The 19,494-nt window shown below is 44.7% G+C and overlaps 1 protein-coding gene across 1 annotated transcript in view; it reads right to left on the bottom strand.

The window, feature by feature from the left end:
• Positions 1-7,588: 7,588 nt before the first annotated feature.
• The window catches only part of LOC115004545 (filamin-C-like), a 39,659-nt gene continuing 27,753 nt past the window's right edge, over positions 7,589-19,494 (bottom strand). The window contains exons 23-39 of the mRNA XM_029426192.1: positions 17,890-18,052; positions 17,652-17,812; positions 17,396-17,563; positions 16,750-16,873; positions 16,514-16,670; positions 14,528-14,717; positions 14,414-14,437; positions 13,446-13,693; positions 12,677-12,769; positions 11,880-11,979; positions 11,488-11,628; positions 11,185-11,313; positions 10,002-10,175; positions 9,148-9,309; positions 8,405-8,608; positions 7,880-8,032; positions 7,589-7,692 (exon numbers count right to left, since the gene is read on the bottom strand). Of these exons, the coding sequence (XP_029282052.1) occupies positions 7,589-7,692; positions 7,880-8,032; positions 8,405-8,608; positions 9,148-9,309; positions 10,002-10,175; positions 11,185-11,313; positions 11,488-11,628; positions 11,880-11,979; positions 12,677-12,769; positions 13,446-13,693; positions 14,414-14,437; positions 14,528-14,717; positions 16,514-16,670; positions 16,750-16,873; positions 17,396-17,563; positions 17,652-17,812; positions 17,890-18,052 (2,495 nt within the window). The remainder of the gene's footprint in view (positions 7,693-7,879; positions 8,033-8,404; positions 8,609-9,147; positions 9,310-10,001; positions 10,176-11,184; positions 11,314-11,487; positions 11,629-11,879; positions 11,980-12,676; positions 12,770-13,445; positions 13,694-14,413; positions 14,438-14,527; positions 14,718-16,513; positions 16,671-16,749; positions 16,874-17,395; positions 17,564-17,651; positions 17,813-17,889; positions 18,053-19,494) is intronic.

Here is a 19,494-nt window from a genome sequence, read left to right as displayed (position 1 = left end):
TTTAGAGGAAACTTAAGACATCAAATATGATTGTGAGGAAGAAAAGAGACGATTTAGTTGTCAAGGAGACGAATGAGGAGCAAAATATATAAAAAAAATAAATATATATATTTATTGTAAATAATAAAGATATTATAAAGAAAAACATTTTGATCGAAAGTGAATTAACATCAAAATCTGTTCGAAGTTCAGACGAGGTGAGCAGCTTCCTCCTCTTCTTCTTCCCCCCAGTATTATTGAGGTTATTTGCTGAGTGCGTCTGTAATTATGTCCTGGAGGCGAAGCTACAAAAACCTCTCTGAATTTAAACCAGCCGGATTGAAACAGTGACAGCACCAGCCGAACCCCTCATCCTCCTCTCCCCCTCTTCTGCCTTCTCCTTATTCTCCTCTTCTCCTTCTTCTCCCTTTCATTTCTCCTTCTTTTCTTCCTTCCTTCTCTCTCTTCTCCTTCTCTTCTTCCTCCTTCTCCTTCCCTCTTCTCCTCTTGAGTCTCTGTATGGTAGCGCCTTCTAAATCGTGTACGTTGCACCTCTGGATTTTGTTGATCTTACCTGACTTCTCGTATGCATTCGGCGGGGTCCTGGGCCGGAGAAAATGCGACGATCGTCGGTCACCGCGGCTCGATTGGCCAGGGGCCGGGACGGGAAGCTGAGGAGGAGCCAAATATCTAAAAAAAAGGGGTAGTATCTTTCCCCGGATGTTCGAAAACGGCGGGGGTAATATAAAAGGCGGGGCGGGCGGCGGGCGCGGCGGCGGCGGGCCCCCGCATAAAAAGACAGTGTTCCCGGGGGGCGCGATCGCGGTCGATACTCAAAGCGCGGAGCGGAGGAGTCGAGACAGCGCGGAGGAGGCGGCACTTGTGGCCTCCGCCTTGCCCGCGCGCCGGTATGTGCGAGGGTTGCTGGAGTTCCGGAGCGCTGTTGTCAGATTGAACGCGTGCCTGGAGGCGAAGCATTAATCGCTCGATTTAGCGCCAGGGCAAACTGGCCGGAGGACATGTCCTGGAGCCGCGGCGCCGCTCCGGGCGCGGCGGCGCGGCGTCGGCCGGCGAGAGGAGGAGGCGCGGGCGAGGGCGCCGGCGGCGCGACGGCGCTGAGAGGCGTCCCCAGGCGGGCCGGCGGCGCGGCGCGGCGGCAGCAACGGCGGCGCCGGCGCGGCCGCGGCCGCTCGCGCTCGCGGCGCCGCGCGCGGCGGCGCCGGGCGCGTGGGGCCGGCGCCGGGGCGGCGGCGGGGGCGCGGGGGTCGGCGCCGCGGGCGGGGGCGGGCGGTGCGGCCGCGGCGGCATCCGGCGGCGGCCAGGGCGCGGAGGGCCGGGGGGCGTGCGGCGGCGGCTGGCGGCGGCGCCGACCGCGGGGCGCGGCGCGCGGCGCCGGGCGGGCGCCGGGGGCGGCGGGGCGGGCGAGAGGGCGGACGGCTACAGAGAAGGGTCAGACGGGGTGCGATGCAGGAGGGCGGCGCGGCGGAGGACGCTAATCGCCAATTGGGCCTCTTCGCAGGGAGCACGCGGAGGCGCGAAGGCGGAGAGGCGCGGGAGGCAGGGAGGCGGGCGAGCAGCGGAGGAGCAGCGGCGCACGAGGAGCAAGAGGCAGAAGGGCGCGCGGCAGAGGGCAGACGGTCGAGCGCGGCGGGCCGGCGGAGGCGCCGGGCGGCGAGGGCGGCAGGGCGGGCTTCTGCGGAGCCGAGGCGGGTCGCCTGCGCCGGGGAGCACGGTCAAGGGGGGGGCGGCACGGGAGCATCAGCAAGAGAAGCGCGGGCCGCGAAAGGCGCACGTCCAGAAGGCTGTCGGACCCGGCGCAAGGAGAGGGGAGGAGAGCAGAGAGGGAACGGGAAGGGAGGCAAGGGATGGAGGCTGGAGGAAGAGGGAGGGACAGGGGGGCGGACTGGGTGTCTTAGGAGTTCGCCAGAGGAGAGGGAGGACGAAGGGGGCGGACGCAGGAGGCGGACGAGGCGGCAGCGGCGGGGGACAGCGAGGGAAGGCGCGGGGGCGGAGGAAGAGACGGGGGCCGAGGAGCTGGGAGGAGCGAGGGAGAGAGGAAGATCACGGGAGGAGAGGAGAGAGAGGAAAGGAGGAAGGAGTAGAAGGAGAGCAGGGACGGAAAAGAGGAGAAGGAGAGCGGGGGGCAGGGAGGGGAGAGAGGAGAAAAGGAAGGGGGGAGAGGAGGAGGGGAAGAGGGGAGGGGAGGAGGCGAGGACCGGACGAGCGCGGGACGGAGGCGAGGCGGAGCGCGCGCGGGAGACGGAGGAGGAGAAGGGGCTGCAGAGGACGGAGGAGAAAGAGCGGAGAAGGAGGAGGCGCGGACGCGGGAGGGAGTAGGCGGCAGCGGAAGGCTGGGAAAACGAAGGGGCTGCGAAAGGATCGGGGCGACGGGATGGTACGTCGAGGCGGCGCGGAGGAGGTGCTGCGAGGAAGCAGCGGCGAGGACGGGAAAGCAGGGGCGGGAGGGCCGGGCGTCAGGGAGAGGAGGAGACGGAGGAGATCATAGGCGACGTGAGTTATCGGAGCGGGAGGAGATAGGGGTGCGAAGAAGCGAGGACGAGTGAGGAGGTGACTCCTCCTCCATATCCTCCTTCTCCTTCTTCTCCTTCTCCTTCTCCTTCTCTCCTTCTTCTTCTCCTTCTTCTTCTCCTTCTTCTTCTTGTTCTTTTCATCTCCTCTTCTTCTTCTCCTTCGTCTTCTCCTTGTTCTTGTTCTTCTTCTTCTCCTTCTTCTTCTCCTTCTCCTTCTTCTCCTTCTCCTTCTTCTCTTCTTCTTCTCCTTCTTCTTCCCTCCTTCTTCTTTCTTGTTCTTCTTCTCCTTCTCTTCTCCTTCTTCTCCTTCTCCTTCTTCTCCTTCTCCTCTCCTTCTTCTCCTTGTTCTTCTTCTTCTTCTCCTTCTCCTTCTTCAGGACTTTAGTTAATCACAACCATTAAACTCATGTTTGTGTAAAACCCTTTAATATATAATGTAATATAATAATATTCCTCCTGCTGCAGTATCACTCCCAATCTGAGGCGGTGCCACCTCCCAAACGACTTAACATGCGGTCAAAGCTACGATACAAACAGTACAACTAGGAAAGCAGCAACGAGCTTGGAGCCAATGAGAGCGCAGCATCCAGAGCAGCTCGTGTGTTCAACATCGTGTCATGTGATCGTGTGGAGGCTCGCAGTCAGTCTCTTAGTTCTGGTTCTACTGAAGGAGGCAGTAATATATATACATGTATATATTCAGCTCTGGAAACAATAAGAGACCACTCCAAATGTTTCTTAAATCTGCTTGTTTTACACGTCTGGCAGCCGTTCCATTCCAGTTTCTGTTGAACTCCAACACAAGCACACCTCAGTCTACTTAATGAAGTACTGATTAGGTGATCATCTGTACCAAATCTTATTTAACGAGGAGAAGTATAAAACCACTGCTGTGGTCATCGCTCTCCTCTTGCATGAGGACCAGCTGGATGGTTTAAACAGAGCTTGTTGTACCTCGAAAGTAATTTGAATCAAACAATAACTATTGACCAAAAGAGTTGATAAGAAAAGTTTTGAGTGAGCAAAAGAAGGTTGAATGCAGTCTTTACTGGCAGAGGGATACGGTGAGCGTCAGGCTGCTTCCATCCGCAACATTTCAAAGACGGAGGGCGAAGACAACTCTCCACTGACCGGGATGAGCAACAACTCATTCGAATGTCACTCAACAAGCGTCGGATGACATCAAGTGACCTACAGAAACAATGGCAAACGGCAGCTGGGGTGAAGTGCACGGTGAGGACGGTTCCAACAGGATCCTCGGGGCCGGGCTGAAGTCGTGCAAAGCTAGAAAAAAGCTCTTCATCAATGAGAAGCAAAGAAGAGCAAGCTGAGGTTTGCAAAAGACCGTAAGGATTGGACCGTAGAGCACTGGAGTAGGTCATCTTCTCTGGTCCAATGTTCAGCTTTGCCCAACACCTGGTGGTCTGATGGTTAGACGGAGACCTGGAGAGGCCTACGAGCCACAGTGTCTCGCACCCACTGTGACATCTGGTGGAGGATCGTTATGATCTGGGGGCTTCAGCGAGGCTGGAAAAGGACAGATGTGTCTTTGTGAAGGACGCATGAATCAAACCACATACAAGGTTGTCCTGGAAGAACTCTTACTTCATTCTGCTCTGACGATGTTCTCCAACTCTGAGGATTGGTTCTTCCAGCAGGACAATGCTCCACGCCACACAGCCGGGTCAATCAAGGTGTGGATGGAGGATCACCAGATCAAGACCCTGTCATGGCCAGCCCACTCTCCAGACCTGAACCCCATTGGAAACCTCTGGAATGTGATGAAGAGGATGATGGATGGTCACAAGCCATCAAACAAAGCCGAGGTGCTTGAATGTTTGTACCAGGAGTGACATAAAGTCCCCGAACAGCAACGTGCAGACTGGTGGAGCGCACGCCAAGACGCATGAACGCTGTGACTGAACATCAGGGTTATACCACCAACTCTTCTGAACTCTTCCTAAGTTAAAACATTAGTGTCGTGTTGGTTAAAAATGAATATGAACTTGTTTTCTTTGCATTATTCCAGGGCTGAAAACAACATCAGCATCTTTTTTGTTATTTTGACCAGTTGTAATTTTCTGCATTAAATTCTCTAAATAACAATATTTGTATTTGGGAGAAATGTTGTCAGTAGTTTATAGAATAAAACAAAAATGTTAATTTTACTCAAACACATACCTATAAATAGTAAAACCAGAGAAACTGATCATTTTGATTGGGTCTCTTAATTTTTTTCCAGAGCTGTATATATGTATATGTATTACAGGTCATACATTTATATATAATGTTCGTCACAACTTATTCTGCAAAGTTTCATTTAGCATCAACGCTTTACATCTGTTTTATGTTTCTATGCTTTTGTGTCAGTTGGGTTTTTATGTCTCTTTGTAGTCGTGTTATGAGTCTTTGTAGTCGTGTTGAGTCTTTGTGGTGGTGTTGTTAGTCTTTGTGGTGGTGTTGTGAGTCTTTGTAGTCGTGTTGTGTGTCTTTGTGGTGGTGTTGTGAGTCTTTGTAGTCATGTTGTATTGTGAGTCTTTGTGGTTGTGTTGTGAGTCTTTGTGGTTGTGTTGTGAGTCTTTGTTGTCGTGTTGTGAGTCTTTGTGGTGGTGTTGTGAGTCTTTGTAGTCGTGTTGTGTTGTGAGTCTTTGTGGTGGTGTTGTGAATCTTTGTGGTGGTGTTGTGAGTCTTTGTAGTCGTGTTGTGTTGTGAGTCTTTGTGGTTGTGTTGTGAGTCTTTGTTGTCGTGTTGTGAGTCTTTGTGGTGGTGTGAGTCTTTGTAGTCGTGTTGTGTTGTGAGTCTTTATGGTTGTGTTGTGAGTCTTTGTTGTCGTGTTGTGAGTCTTTGTGGTGGTGTTGTGAGTCTTTGTTGTCGTGTTGTGAGTCTTTGTGGTGGTGTTGTGAGTCTTTGTTGTCATGTTGTTGTCTTTGTAGTCGTGTTGTGAGTCTTTGTAGTCGTGTTGTGAGTATTGTCCAAGTTTCATGAAACTCTTTTCACACATAAACACCTCAAGCGCAGAGATGTTGCCTAATGGAGTTTCATCACGTTGCGCCATTTCCACACAGCTTTGATAAAACAGCAGAGAGCCGTCGTTAGTGTCCTGAGGAACACCTGAGCTGTGGGCTGCAGGTGTGCAGACCTGCTGAGGTGCTGCTAGAGAGAAGCTTCCTGCTGAACAGTGAGCAGCAATAGGCTGCAGTTAATTCTCCTGTGATTGGCAAATGAAGAAATGTAAACTCTGCTCCGGGTTCTTACATCTGCTGACAGGAAACAGACTTTAGAAAGTAAAAAATGTTTATTGTGTTGAAATATAAAATTCTTCTTTCTACACTCAAGATTTTTGTTGCACTATTTTCTTTTTGGGGGTTTTAAACTTAACACTGTGTGTGTGTGTGTGTGTGTGTGTGTGTGTGTGTGTGTGTGTGTGTGTGTGTGTGTGTGTGTGTGTGAGTGTGTGTGTGTGTGTGTGCGCGTGCGTGTGTGTGTTAAAATGGGAGTCATTTTGTTAAAATCAAGCAGCAAAGCCTGCTGTAATCCTGTAGAGCAGCGAGCTGATCCTCTCTGTCTTCAAAGATTATCTGACACACACACACACACACACACATACACACACATACAGACACAGTTGAACTTGACTTTGGATTAAAAAATGAAGACGGGTCGAGTGGAGCAGATGAAACATAGAGGACAGTCGGAGGTGTGTTGTTTCTTTTCATGGACTTCCAGAATACATCTTCCGTCTTCTGGAGACGAGCTCAGACTCTTTGGAGACTAAAACAAAGATGGCGACGGCCCAAATAACTAAAATGTTCTCTTATTTTGTTAGTAACTATTATTCCTGGGGTTCACAAATGTTTTCTTCTTTCTGCTCTGCTCTTACCTCTAACCTGTAACTCCAATAAAGAAACATAAAACCTTCAGCTGCCCTTATACAGAGTCAGGGGCGTTAGCTACACTATGCTAATATCATCAGGTGAGCTCATTTGTGTTGACTTCTCTTTGAGGTAAAATAAAAGAAGTTCACGAGAATGTTGTTGCCTGAGACCCGATGTTTTGTAATATTCATCACATCTGTGAATATCACCGTTTATTAAACGCATAACAAACTGCACATGTGTTTTTAACGTTCTACTGTGATCCCTTTACGTGAAGCACCTTGACACACACACACACACACTCACACACATACATACACACACACACACACACACACACACACACACTCACACACATACACACACACACACACACACACACACACTCAGACACACACACACACACACACACTCAAACACACACACACACACACTCAAACACACACACACACACACACACACTCGAACACACACACACACACACACACTCAAACACACACACACACACACACACACACACTCAAACACACACACACACACACACACACACACACTCAAACACACACACACACACACACACACACACACTCGAACACACACACACACACACACACACTCAAACACACACACACACACACACACACACACACTCAAACACACACACACACTCAAACACACACACACACACACACACACACACACTCAAACACACACACACACACTCACACTCAAACACACACACACACACACACACACCACTCAAACACACACACACACACACACACACATACACACGCAGCTGTTTGTTGGTCTCTCAGGAGACGAAGAGACGTTTTCCTCACGAACAAACATCGTGGTCCCAGATGAGAGATGAGATCATTATGAAATAATTTCAAATCAGCTGTGACACTCTTTAGATATCAAACAATGTGACATATTCTTAATTATTATAATTTTATAATTGTTTCACGTGAATTATAACTTCATTTTGTGATAAAATAATAAACTGATGAATATTACAGTTAATGTAAAATAATAATAAAACTAAATAGAAATTTGTTAAAATAACAGACGAGTCAAAAGATAAGTGAATATGAATATTTTGAACCAACATTAATCCAACAACAAATTAAATTATTTTATTAACTTCTGATGAAACAGGATTTTTCTCCCAGCTGCTCTCAGGTCACTTTTATTTCAATTTTATTCTATCAGCACATCAGTAGCGATGGTGGGCGCCTGACGTTTCCTGGTGATGCTCTCCTTCATCCGGCCTTCACCGAACACCTTCACCGTGAACGGACTTCCTGTTGGGACCAAAATATGTTATAAAATATGACCAATGTTGACGTGACAACACGTAGAAGCTTCAAAATTCACCAGTGGGGTATTTTATGTCGTAGAACAAAACGTTAAAATCTCTTCAGCTGGTATTAACAGAACTTATTCAGATCATCATTAATCAGACGACATGTTTGTTCCAGCTGTTGGTACCTGGGACGTGTTGATCAGCGAACTTAATGTTGATGATGTAGTTTCCAGGTTCGGTTGGACAGTAGGTGACTTTGCACGTCCCGTCCTCCACGTCCTCACAGTTAATGTCCACTTTACTGGGACCCTCGATGGACAGACCCAGACCCCCGTAACCTGATGGGTCAGAGGGAGATTTGCTTAGAAAAAAGGTAAAAAATACACCTTTCAAAAAGAAATGTTAAATGTTCGAAATAGACTAAAATAATGTATTTATTCTGATTTATTGTGATAAATACACAAATTAACTGAAATCAAGAGTTTTGTTGTATTTGTTCAAAACTAAATATTTTAATAATGATCTGGAATAAGATCATTTCAGATGTTTCTTATATGAAATATCTCTGTATTATTTTAATACTTAAAACAATAAGTCAGGTATATATTTTATAAATCTAAATATATATATATCTAAAAGTGTTCCGATGCTTTCCTTTCACAAAGTGCATATTAACAAACTTCTTGTTATAATAAAGGTTTTGATCGCACCTGCGCTCCTGGTGTCCACGATGAACTCGGCCATCTCGAAGGTGTGACCCTCCACCAGCCCCTGACCGTAGACCTTCACCTTACTGGCGTCTCCGATCTCCGACTGCCCCACCATGATCTTAAAGGGACTGTTGGTCACATGCTTACCGTTCTTCTTCACGCTCACCACGTGTTCGCCTACTTCCTTTGGTGTAAACGAGATCCCTGCAGACGAGAGGAACATGATCGGAAACGTGAACAGAAACCATTTTGTTCTAGACTGAGAGCTTCATGTTGTTTTGGGTTTTTTCCTCACAATAAAAAACTGCTTTTGGATTTGAGGCATACGTTAAGGCATGCTCTTTGTTTTGTTTATACTGTATGAAAAAAGTAGTTTGTATTTTGAACAATGCACAATAAAATACTTCAACATGTAAGATTCCCGTCATTGAAGCTCTACTACCTGCCAGAAGTACGAAGTCATTGTCATTGTTTGACAAGTCAAGTCCTAAACTTTGCATTTCGAGTCCTAAAGAAGTCTTATTGCCTTATTTCAGTGCGAGCCACTTCTCAATGACAGCTGATGTTAGTCTTTGCTGAATGTTATTAATGTAAAAAAGACACATTTAGGGGAATAAATCATGGATGAGTTTCCACATTTCATGTTTGCAAAGCTTAGGCTCTGAGCAGGACAGACGACATTAACGTTATGTTAGCATTCAATGTTGAACAAAGTCTTCGTATCTTTATGTGATAATCCTGACCGATGTGTCTGTTGGGAAGCCTCTTCAGCAGACATGGCTCCTCGTGTCCGGACGGCGCTCTGATGCTCGCCGTCATACTGCTCAGGTCCGTCTCCGTGATCTTTAAGGAAACATCTGTAGCTGTACCGACATTAAGCTGAGACATCCTCATGGAGTCATCACCTGGAGATTAATCAAGACAGGAAATAAGATCCAGCTCAACATCTATAGAGACGTTACAAGTAGCATAAACTAATGTAACTACACAACAGCAAACATATTTAAAGGTTACGAAAAGACAACTCAAATATCATTTAGGTAGCTCAACCGGTAGCACAGGCGTCCCATATACAAAGGCTTAGTCCTCGCCCACAGCGGCAACTGGTTCGAGTCCGACCTGTGGCGTTTGCTGTATGTCATTCCCTCCCCCCCCTTTCACAATCTGCACTTCTCAACATAAAGGCATGAAAAGCCTGAAAACATAATTTAAAAAAAAGCATTGGAAACACATTTGGCTAATTAAATATTCTACGGTGTACAGTCTTTCAGAACAGCTACAGTTGACACTGCTACTAAAACAGTGAGTGTCGTCTGCATAAAGTAACAGGAGAAACATCTCAAATTGAAATTTCAAAAAAACAAAAAGTATATAATAAGTAAAATAATAGAATAAACAAATATATATAAGGAGAATAAATACAATTAAAATTGATTGATTTGTTTAACAAGTTTGTAAAAGAGTCAAAATAATAACAAAATAACACTGTGGAGGTGCAGGTCATTTGGGCACAAACAAATGGCAGATTGGTGCATCTCTTTACTAAACTATAAGAACCACTGAAACAAGGTCTAGAAAATACACCAAGTTTTAGTACCGGTGATCTTGGCGGTGAAGGGGCTGCCGGGGATGTGTTTGTCATCGAACTTGACGATAATGTTGTAGTCTCCAGGTACGGTGGGCAGGTAAGACACAGTACAGGTTCCGTCTTTGTTGTCTTTACAGCTGATCTCCGCTTTAGACGGACCCTCGACAGCCAGAGACAGACCGCCTGCAGAGAGACAGACAGGTAGAAGGTCATTGATGATGGTTTGGAAAAACTCCTGCGCAGGGGTGCACCTGCACCTGGACTATAATACTTTACATGGTACATTCAGTATAATGTCCATTTCCACAACAATACAATGTCACACTCAGCACCCTGTTTAACAACACAGTTCTTATTCACAACTTCACTAAAATCACTTCGACTTTGCTGTTTTCAATCTCTGTTAAATTACTGCAAATGTTTTAAAATAAAAGTCTTCCAACAACTCAAAGTGGTTCCTCCCTTTCCTGCAAGGCTTTAAATGTGAAACGTTCACAGGAAGTGTTGAGCTTCAATGATGATCGATAAAGAAACTGCAACGTAAACATAACTGTACTTTAAATGGTTTAATGAGTTGGAAAATATGCCAAACTTATGGTTATATGATTTTATCTAATAATAATAATCTGCCTCTGAGGTATACAGTATATACATATACACTATACAGTACAGCAGTTAACCAATCAATCAAATATACTAATAAAACAAAGAAATTTGAAATATTACTACAAGCACATTTCAAATAATGACATGGTTCTCTCTGCAGTCAAAGAATATGTAATATATTTAAATGTGTATATACTTTAGTAACATCTGGTAACATCACAATTACGTACAAATATCCAACACTTAGAGCGCTGTTTCTTAAATGGGGGTACTAGTACCCCGGGGGTACTTTGGAGTAGTGCAGGGGGTACATCAGATTTTAGAGTTATGCTTTGCTATGTTATGTATCTTCCGTGTGACGCGGAAGCCACTCGATGTTGAATGACAGAGATTGTAGTAGCAATACAGAGAAAGAAGTGACACTAAAAACTGTCATTTATCAAAAAGACGCAGTTCATTGCAACTACAACGCAATCTTCATTTATATAGCAACTAAAACATTTTAGCGCTGGTCAGAGGGTACGTGTTCACATTGTTGATTAAAGTTTGAGAAACACTGACTTAAAGTATGTAATGGTATTTCTACCTTCTCCAGCGTCTTGAGTTACGATAGTAAAGGTGGCCGGTCTGTTCACTGTGCCGTGACTCAGACCGGGGCCGTACGCCGTCACATGACCACTGTTAATGGCGTCCACGTAGAACTCGAGTGGACTTCCTGTGACAGAGAGAACATGGAAGGAAATTAGTGAACATGAAGTGCAATGTCCGATTCCTCCTGAAGTCAAGCTGTTTGCTGATGATACTCGACTATTTGTTTCCAAAGACTGACACCGCTGATTGAATGAATCCTTGTTGCTCCACATGAGGTAAATATGTGTTGGAGAGTCACCTGGGATGTGGTTTCCATCGTATTTAATGTCCATCTCGTGCAGGCCTCGTTCTGTCGGGGAGTATTTCACCGTGACGGTGCCGTCCTTGTTGTCCGTGATGTGAGGGCAGGCAGTTCGACCGGACGGCATCCGCACTTCACCTGGAGGATAAAACACGAAATATAGATGTTAAATTATCAAGAAAGCATTGTGTGCGTATCAAAACATGAAATAAAGGTACACTATTTCTTCCTGTTTGTTTGACACAGTGAGCACACAGCGCTTTTAAAGATTTACGTCTTCAGCAGGAGCCAATGGGAGCTGAGAGCCACAGACAGGAAGTCAGAAAGCTGATCCTGTAGTTTACTCTATACAAATAAAAGAAGTAGCAGAAATACAGCTAATAAATTACCAGTGATCTCTCCTTTCTGCACAGTGAAGGGGATGACCAGGCTGAAGGGGCGGAGCACCGGCTCCATCCTGTCCATGGGGGTGATGGGATCATCGGTGGCCTAAACCAGAGTCACAGAGTGGGGGGGGGGGGTTGTTAGTGTCACCATACTGGGAATGCTGGGATATGGTCCAGAAAGAGGAGGGAGGAGGAAGCACAGCAGGACGGCAGAGAGGCTGGAGGCGCTAACAGACCAGTTCAACGAAACATCTGGTCTAAACTGAGCTCGTACATAATCTGATGTTTAATATTCTAGTATTATGTAATATAATGTATCTAAAATAAAATGAAATACATATAATCAAATAAAACAAAATAAACAATTACATAAACATTTAAACACAATTAAAACAATAAAATAAACATAATAAAATAAAAATAAAAAATGTAAAAAAGTATTATAAAGAAAATAATAAGTAAAATAAATAAGAAAAATAACTTAAAATTGAATGAAAATTTTACTAAAGGCCCAATTTTCTTACTTTAGATTTTACTTTATAGTTTGGCATCTGATGACCCCCCCCCCCCCCCCCCCAGCAGCAGCAGGCAGATGATCATGCAGATTAAACATGCAGCACCATGCTGAGAGAAAAATCTATAAGTGAATCTGGGTTGTTAATGACTGTGTGGATCCGACTGTGAAGAGGACAGTGTGTATGAAAGGAACATTCAAATATATATAAATAAATATACACAGTATGATAACAGTGTATACCCATTCAAATATAATAAATATTCAGTATGATAACAGTGTATACCCATGGAGGGGAGAAGCCCACATAGGGAGTGAAGGGCTGCTGTAACTGAAGCTTGTCACATGGCTCCTCTATTATTGGGACGGTATCACTCGCCTGACAGGGAACAAGGTACAAGCTTTAGGGAACACACACACACACACACACACACACCTCCATGCAGTGTCCCAGTGTTGATGTAATGAGGCTTTTCATGATGTGTTCAGGGAACGTTTACACTGCAGATCCAAAGTGAAACTGTAATATAAAGATAATCTCTGTTCGTCTGTGAGTTTCTTTAGTTAAATAAATATAATAATATAAATATATCTGCTCTTGTACAAAGGTTTTAACACTAATTCATATGTAACAGATGTTTTATATAAATGTACTTTGTGCTGGTTAAACTCTATGAAGCATTATGCTAATATTCAGATATTATTGTTTTGAAACTGTGTTTCAAAACAAGATGCAACACAGCATCTGTATACACAAATCAGAAGCAAGGGTTCCCAGGCTTTTTATGAATGATGCAATGTGTATGAGTAAAAAGAAAAAGGAAAGGAGAGAGAATAGAGAGCATTTCTTAAAGTTTTTATTTTAATTTGTATTTTAATTAATATTTGTAATTGTATGTCAATTTGTATTTTAATTTTAAGTAACTGGAACCAAACGATTTCTTCTCCTCCAGTTTTATAAAATGTCTGAAGAGGTTCAGCTCTTTGTGGTAGAAAGCTCGGGGACCCGCTGCTCGTCACAACAAACCGCACATGTCTCCAGCGGCATCACTCACCACCACGTGGAAGGGGCTGTTGGGAATGTTTTCCCCCCCGAAGCGGATGGTGATGATGTACTTCCCAGGCTCCGGCGCCGTGTAGTAAATATCAAACGTCCCGTCGGCGTTCTCCACCACGTCCACGTCCAGCTCCGCTCCGTCAGGGGTCGACACTTTACACGTCACTTTACCTTTCCCAGCAGCCTTTGCGTCCACCGTGATGACCGTCTCCTCTCCGATCTGGATGGTCGGGCCGATACCTGATCCTGACAAGACGCACAACCAATCAGAACGCAACTTAACGATGAATTTAAAACGTAGCCACGAGCTGAGCTACATGGAGACATTTTTACTGTTGTACACAAAACTAAACAAGAAGTAATCACATAAAATACCAATAATAGAATAAAATAATAAAAGAAAACTTCACCAAAAAGAATAAATAAATAAGGATAAAACAAAAAATCACAAGTTCTCACTATCTTGATTATTTTCTTTTTTTGATTGACAAACTAATTGTTAATAATAATAATAATAATAATAATAATAATAATAATAATAATAATATAATAATAAGCTTTATTTGTAGAGCACCTTCTCTGCTTCACAGCAGAAACATAACAATCAGTACAAGATTAGACAGAATAAGAGCATTTACAGCACAATAATCACAGTGTAGATGTAAATGAGTCTGAAGTACCATTATAAAAATAGCATAATTGAAATAGTATAAAATAACATTGGCACACCATTCTTGTAAATGTTTTAACTATCAGAGCCATATTTTGAAAGCATGAGATCAACAATGGGCCCCTGTGGCCCTTCAACTGGTTTACTCCCTTTGCTACCCATTATTTACGTTTACAGTGTCAACCTCTTTATTGACCTTTTAACGTATAAAACACAGACGTCTCCGTGAGTCCACATTCTCTTGTTTCTTCCACACATCACGTATAACCAGAGCCGTGTAAAGTTATAAGACTCACCCAGTCCATGTCCTCCGATGGACACTGTAGAGAAACAACAGTCAGTGACGCTGGGACACTTTCAGGACATGAAGTCTGATTGGCTATCAGAGTAAGAGGTGGGCGGGGCCTAACCTGTGACCAGACACTTGCTGGCGTCTCCAGTGGGCAGGGCGTGGATGCGGTACGGCGAGTACGGGATCTCGTCTCCTCCGTACTTGATGGTGATGGTGTACCGTCCCGCCGTGTCGGGGACGTAGGACACCGTGTACGTCCCGTCCCGGTTGTCCCGGATGTTCGCCTTCTTGGGTTTCCCCTCCGGGTCCTGGAGACACACGGACAGGAAGTCAGAGGCGTGTAGATATATTCCTCGTTGTGTGAAGTACTGTGGTCTCTACGGAACCGTGAGCCATCGATAGAAAAAAGAATCTTTCATTTGAACTAAAGTTACATTTTTTGTCCCAAAATGTTTCAATCAATTGAACCGTGTGTACAAGTTCTGTTTTTAAGAACATTTATATTCACAAGAAAACAACAGTATGTTGTTCAATCAAATCAAATCACGTTTTCAGTTTGCTCTCATGATCCCCATGAGGGAAGTTTGTCTTTCTACAGTTTGTTATCGTCACGTTCTGCCGCTGGAGGAGACCAGCTCACACATTTAAAGATGTTTAAATGTGTGAGCTGTGTGACACATGTTCCCACAGGAGCTACATCTAGTCACTGCAGAGAGGGGGGGAGGGGAAGAGGAGGAGGAGGAGGAGGAGGAAGGTTTTCTCCGGTTAGTGGAGATTTGTTAGCTCATTGCACAAACTGATGGAGGTCACATGGGGGGGATTGTTTAATGATATTGATGTTAAATTTACTTTCAGCTTCCCAAAGTGCATTTTTATGTGTGTAAATAAATAGTTTGATTTAATAGAACAAGTTTTAGGTCGTTTAGGTATTAAATATATAATTTATAGCAGGATTTAGAAGAGTGAGGCTCAAGAGAAGGAAATTGATTCATTTTATTGTGAGAAATATTCGCCATCATTTATGACATTGTATTTTATTTTCATGTTTATTGTGTCTAATTGTTGAATGTAAAGTTTCACATTTAATTATTTAATCACTTTTTAATTATTTTTGTAGATTCTATTGGTCTTTTTTGTATTATTATAATTTTAAAACATGCCATATGTTCTATTCGGGGAGAGTTCTTATGTTTATTCATAACATGTTAAATATATGAATTTTTCTTTATTACATGTAAAATTTAAAAGAAAAGTACATTTTATTTTGTTTTTTATATTATCTTCTTCATCCATAACTTCCTGCAGATCCAATTCCCTTTAAATTAAAATCTTTGAGATTAACTTTGAACTGTTTAAAATGAGCATTTGTATCCTGTTTTAAGAGAACGGTGGGAGGGAGGGGGAACATGAGACGAGGTGAGGGGGGGTCACAGTGCAGGCCTTACACAGCCTCTCTTATGAATACTGAAGGGGATGGTTTTCTTTACTATATGAGTCTCCCAAACCCTCCTGCCCCAGTCCTCCACAAACACTGAGGCCTCACGGCTGCCCCCGTCCGGACCCTGCAGCAGCAGCAGCAACACGTCGGCAGAGGGAGAGGGTCAATCAAAAGTGAGACAACAACAGTTCAGACAGATCAGGAGGTCCAGCAGATACATCTCTAATATTTACTATTCAGTCCGGCCTCAAGTGTGCACAAATACCGGGTTTAAACACAATTAATAGACTTGCAAAACAAAAGAAAAAGCTTCATACTATTTTGTACAGCCCAATGAGTGCAGAATCAAACTGTATGCAGACGATACAGCTCTTTATAAAATCAAAGTTGTTTGAAAGTTAATTTAGGATTTAATTGTCAACGTTATGAATGAAGTTATTTGGTCCGGCTGTAGTACATGTTGCTACTAAGAAGTATTATTTAAGGTCCTGTCTACACATTAGTGAATTGGTTTATTTACAAAATCAGAATCCATATTTAACCTTGAGATTTTAGTTGCTCAATCCCTTTACTACAGTTTTCTAAACGGAAATGAATGAAGACAATATATAGTCCTGAGCTGGTTTAGAGGTAGCTCTTTCCTATAGTTCCTGAGTCTGGACCCACCAGTATCTGAACAGTGAGCAGTCCCTCTCCAGCGTCTCTGGCGTCGATGGTGAACTCCACCGGCAGACTGGCGGGAACTCCAGACGCGTTCAGACCCGGACCGCTGGCTCGGACTTTACTGGCATCGTGAGCCGGCAGTGTCTTGATCTTAAAAGGACTGAAAGGCGACAGTTTGAAGGTAAGACCTGAACTAGGGAGATGGTGAACTCTGTATTCACAAATCTGTCAGTACTGACCTGCGGGGAACCTCCTGGTCAGCGTACTTCACACACACCGTGTACGGGCCGTCGTTGGCGGGAGTGTAGTTGACTGTGTGAGTTCCGTCGCCGTTGTCGGTGATGCTGATTGGCTCGGTCACACCTGAGGAGAAAAGTTTTATACTTTAAGACTGTTGGAAAATGTAGACGTCCTCCACATCAACTCAAATCACCTGCTGGACACCAAACAGCAGGAAGAAAACAAAACACCACAAGATGACAAGTATAGGACTCCAGAAAGTAAAGTCTCTAGTTATCAATACATTTACAGACAGTGTGGGACAGAAAAGAAAAGTATATGCATACACAACATATTAATGATATAATTAAGTGTGATTTTGGTGTTTCATTTAATGTATTTAAACTTTATTAAACCAGGAGAAGATGTATACCAAGACAGACAGAAAACACAAAGGGACCAAAAATCATGCACAGGGAAGTTTTGGGAATCTGCCTCTAATGTTTTCATTTAGATCTCAAAGACTCAACGAGATCAGTCCATTTAGTCTTTTACGCAACATACTCTATGTTGAGGGTGCAGAATACATCCATTTTGTAATTTCTGAAGACCATGAAGGCCTTGAGTTGAGATGAAGACACTTAACAGGTGTAAAAATATTCTCACCTGTGGGTCCATACAGCTGGACCTCCAGAGAAGCCACCCCGGCCTTACTGCTGTCCACAGTGAAGGTCTGAGGGACGTGGGCTCGAACCCCACTTCCCAGCCCGGGCCCTGAACACTTCACTTTACTGGGATCCACCAGCTCTCGCACCGGGACCCGAAATGGGCTCCCTGCAACACACACATTGGAGATTAGTCACATTTGCACCTGAAGTGTGTGCACAGTCTGTGAACTCTGCGCCCCACAGAGTTACATCACCTGGGATCGGCAGGCCTCCGAAGGTGATGTTGACATCATACTCCCCAGAAGTGAAGGGAATGTACTCCACGCTGCAGCTGCCATCTTTGTTGTCCTTACACGACATCTTCGCCTCTGACGGACCCTCGATGGCGAGGCCGAGACCTCCTGTGCCGGCACCTCTGAGGGAGAGACAGGACCGGGGGGGTGAGATTCAGGCCTGAATTAAAGGAAACTGTTTGAATGGTTAATGAGTCACCTAGTCTCCACGGTGAAGCGGTTGGGTTTGTTCACCAGTCCTTCCTCAAGGCCCGGCCCGTAGGCGCGCACTCGACTGGGGTCACAACCCTCCGTCACCGACACCCTGAACGGACTCTTCGGCACCGAGACTTCATCAAACAGAACCTCGATCAGATGCAGACCTGCGGCCGCACACATCAAGTTTAATTAACGAATACGTTTGTTTCATTTGATTTGTTTACATATACACACAAACAATGCAAATTAATATATAAATAAACAGAATAAAATGTGGTGGAGAGGTGCAACAAAAAAAACCTCAGAGGGATAGAAAGACAAAAGATAAGCAGACACCCATATATAGAAGTACACAAAGTGTACACAGATAATCCATGAGGAGAATATTGTGGAGTGAAATTAGTGAATTTGAGTTTCCTCTGGTAAAGATCCTCCTCATGACCTACAAAGCCCTCCATAACCTGGCCCCCTCCTACCTGACTGACCTCCTCCACAGACATACTCCCACCCGCAGCCTCCGTTCTGCTGCTGCTAACCTCCTGCCCCCCCCATCCGGACCAAGCTCAGATCCTGGGGGGACAGAGCCTTCTCCATCGCTGCTCCAAAACTCTGGAACTCTCTGCCTCAAACCATCAGAGACTCCTCCTCACTCACCACATTCAAATCATCAGACTCACCTGTTCAACATGGCCTTCAACCACTGACCGTCTCTTCTCCTTATCCTCCCTTCTTTTTTCGTTTGTTCATTTATATGTTTATCTTTGTGTCACTCACTCTGTCAAATGTCTTTGAGTTTCTAGCTATACAAATCTAATGTATTCAGGAGGTTCTTTTGGACACTAGACTTGGAAGCGACAGTAGGCGTGTTTACGGTAAGCGGGTCATTTCCGGTTGTTAATGTTTCTGTGTTGCTGGTAGCATACTTCGGCAGCTCCAGCTTGACCCAGTTAATGTTGTTATAGTCTTGATCACATCGGCTAATTACCTGTCATCTATCTAACCCTATACTTGTACTTCCTAAGCACTTACAACTCTCTCCTTATCCTCCTTCTATTGCTCTGCCTTTTTTAGTGATAATGGTACGTGTATTAAATGTAGTTTATACGCAGGGTTGGAGGCGAGTTTTAGAGGGATAGATGAGCGGCTCCGCACCATGGTTAGTCAGCGGTTAGCAAGTGTAGCTGTTAGTAAGCCTCCTATAGCTGGTGCGGGCCGACCAGTGGTATCTCCTGTTAGCTGTCCCCCGGCGGAGCCCGAGCAGCCGGGAGACTGGGTGACTGTCCGAAAGAAGTGTTATCAGAAGCCCACGGTTCACCACCAACCGCTTGCTGTTTCTAACAGATTCTCCCCACTCAGTGACACACCAGCTGAGAAGATAATAAGATTTATTTATTTTGTCTCACTGAAACCTGAGACATGAAGAATATGTCAGTCTAAATGAATCCGCTCCACCTGGTCATATTAATACTCACATTCCTCGAGGTACTGGCCGAGGAGGTGGAGTTGTGGCCATATTCGACTCAAACCTCTTGATCAATCCTAAACCTAAACTAAACTATAACTCTTTTGAAAGCCTTGTTCTTACGCTCTCAAACCCAACATGGAA

This window comes from Cottoperca gobio, unplaced genomic scaffold, assembly GCF_900634415.1.
Source record: "Cottoperca gobio unplaced genomic scaffold, fCotGob3.1 fCotGob3_128arrow_ctg1, whole genome shotgun sequence".
NCBI classification, from domain to species: Eukaryota; Metazoa; Chordata; class Actinopteri; order Perciformes; family Bovichtidae; genus Cottoperca; species Cottoperca gobio.
Note: the sequence above shows the minus strand (reverse complement) of the source record. Positions and strands in the feature narration are given on the sequence as shown.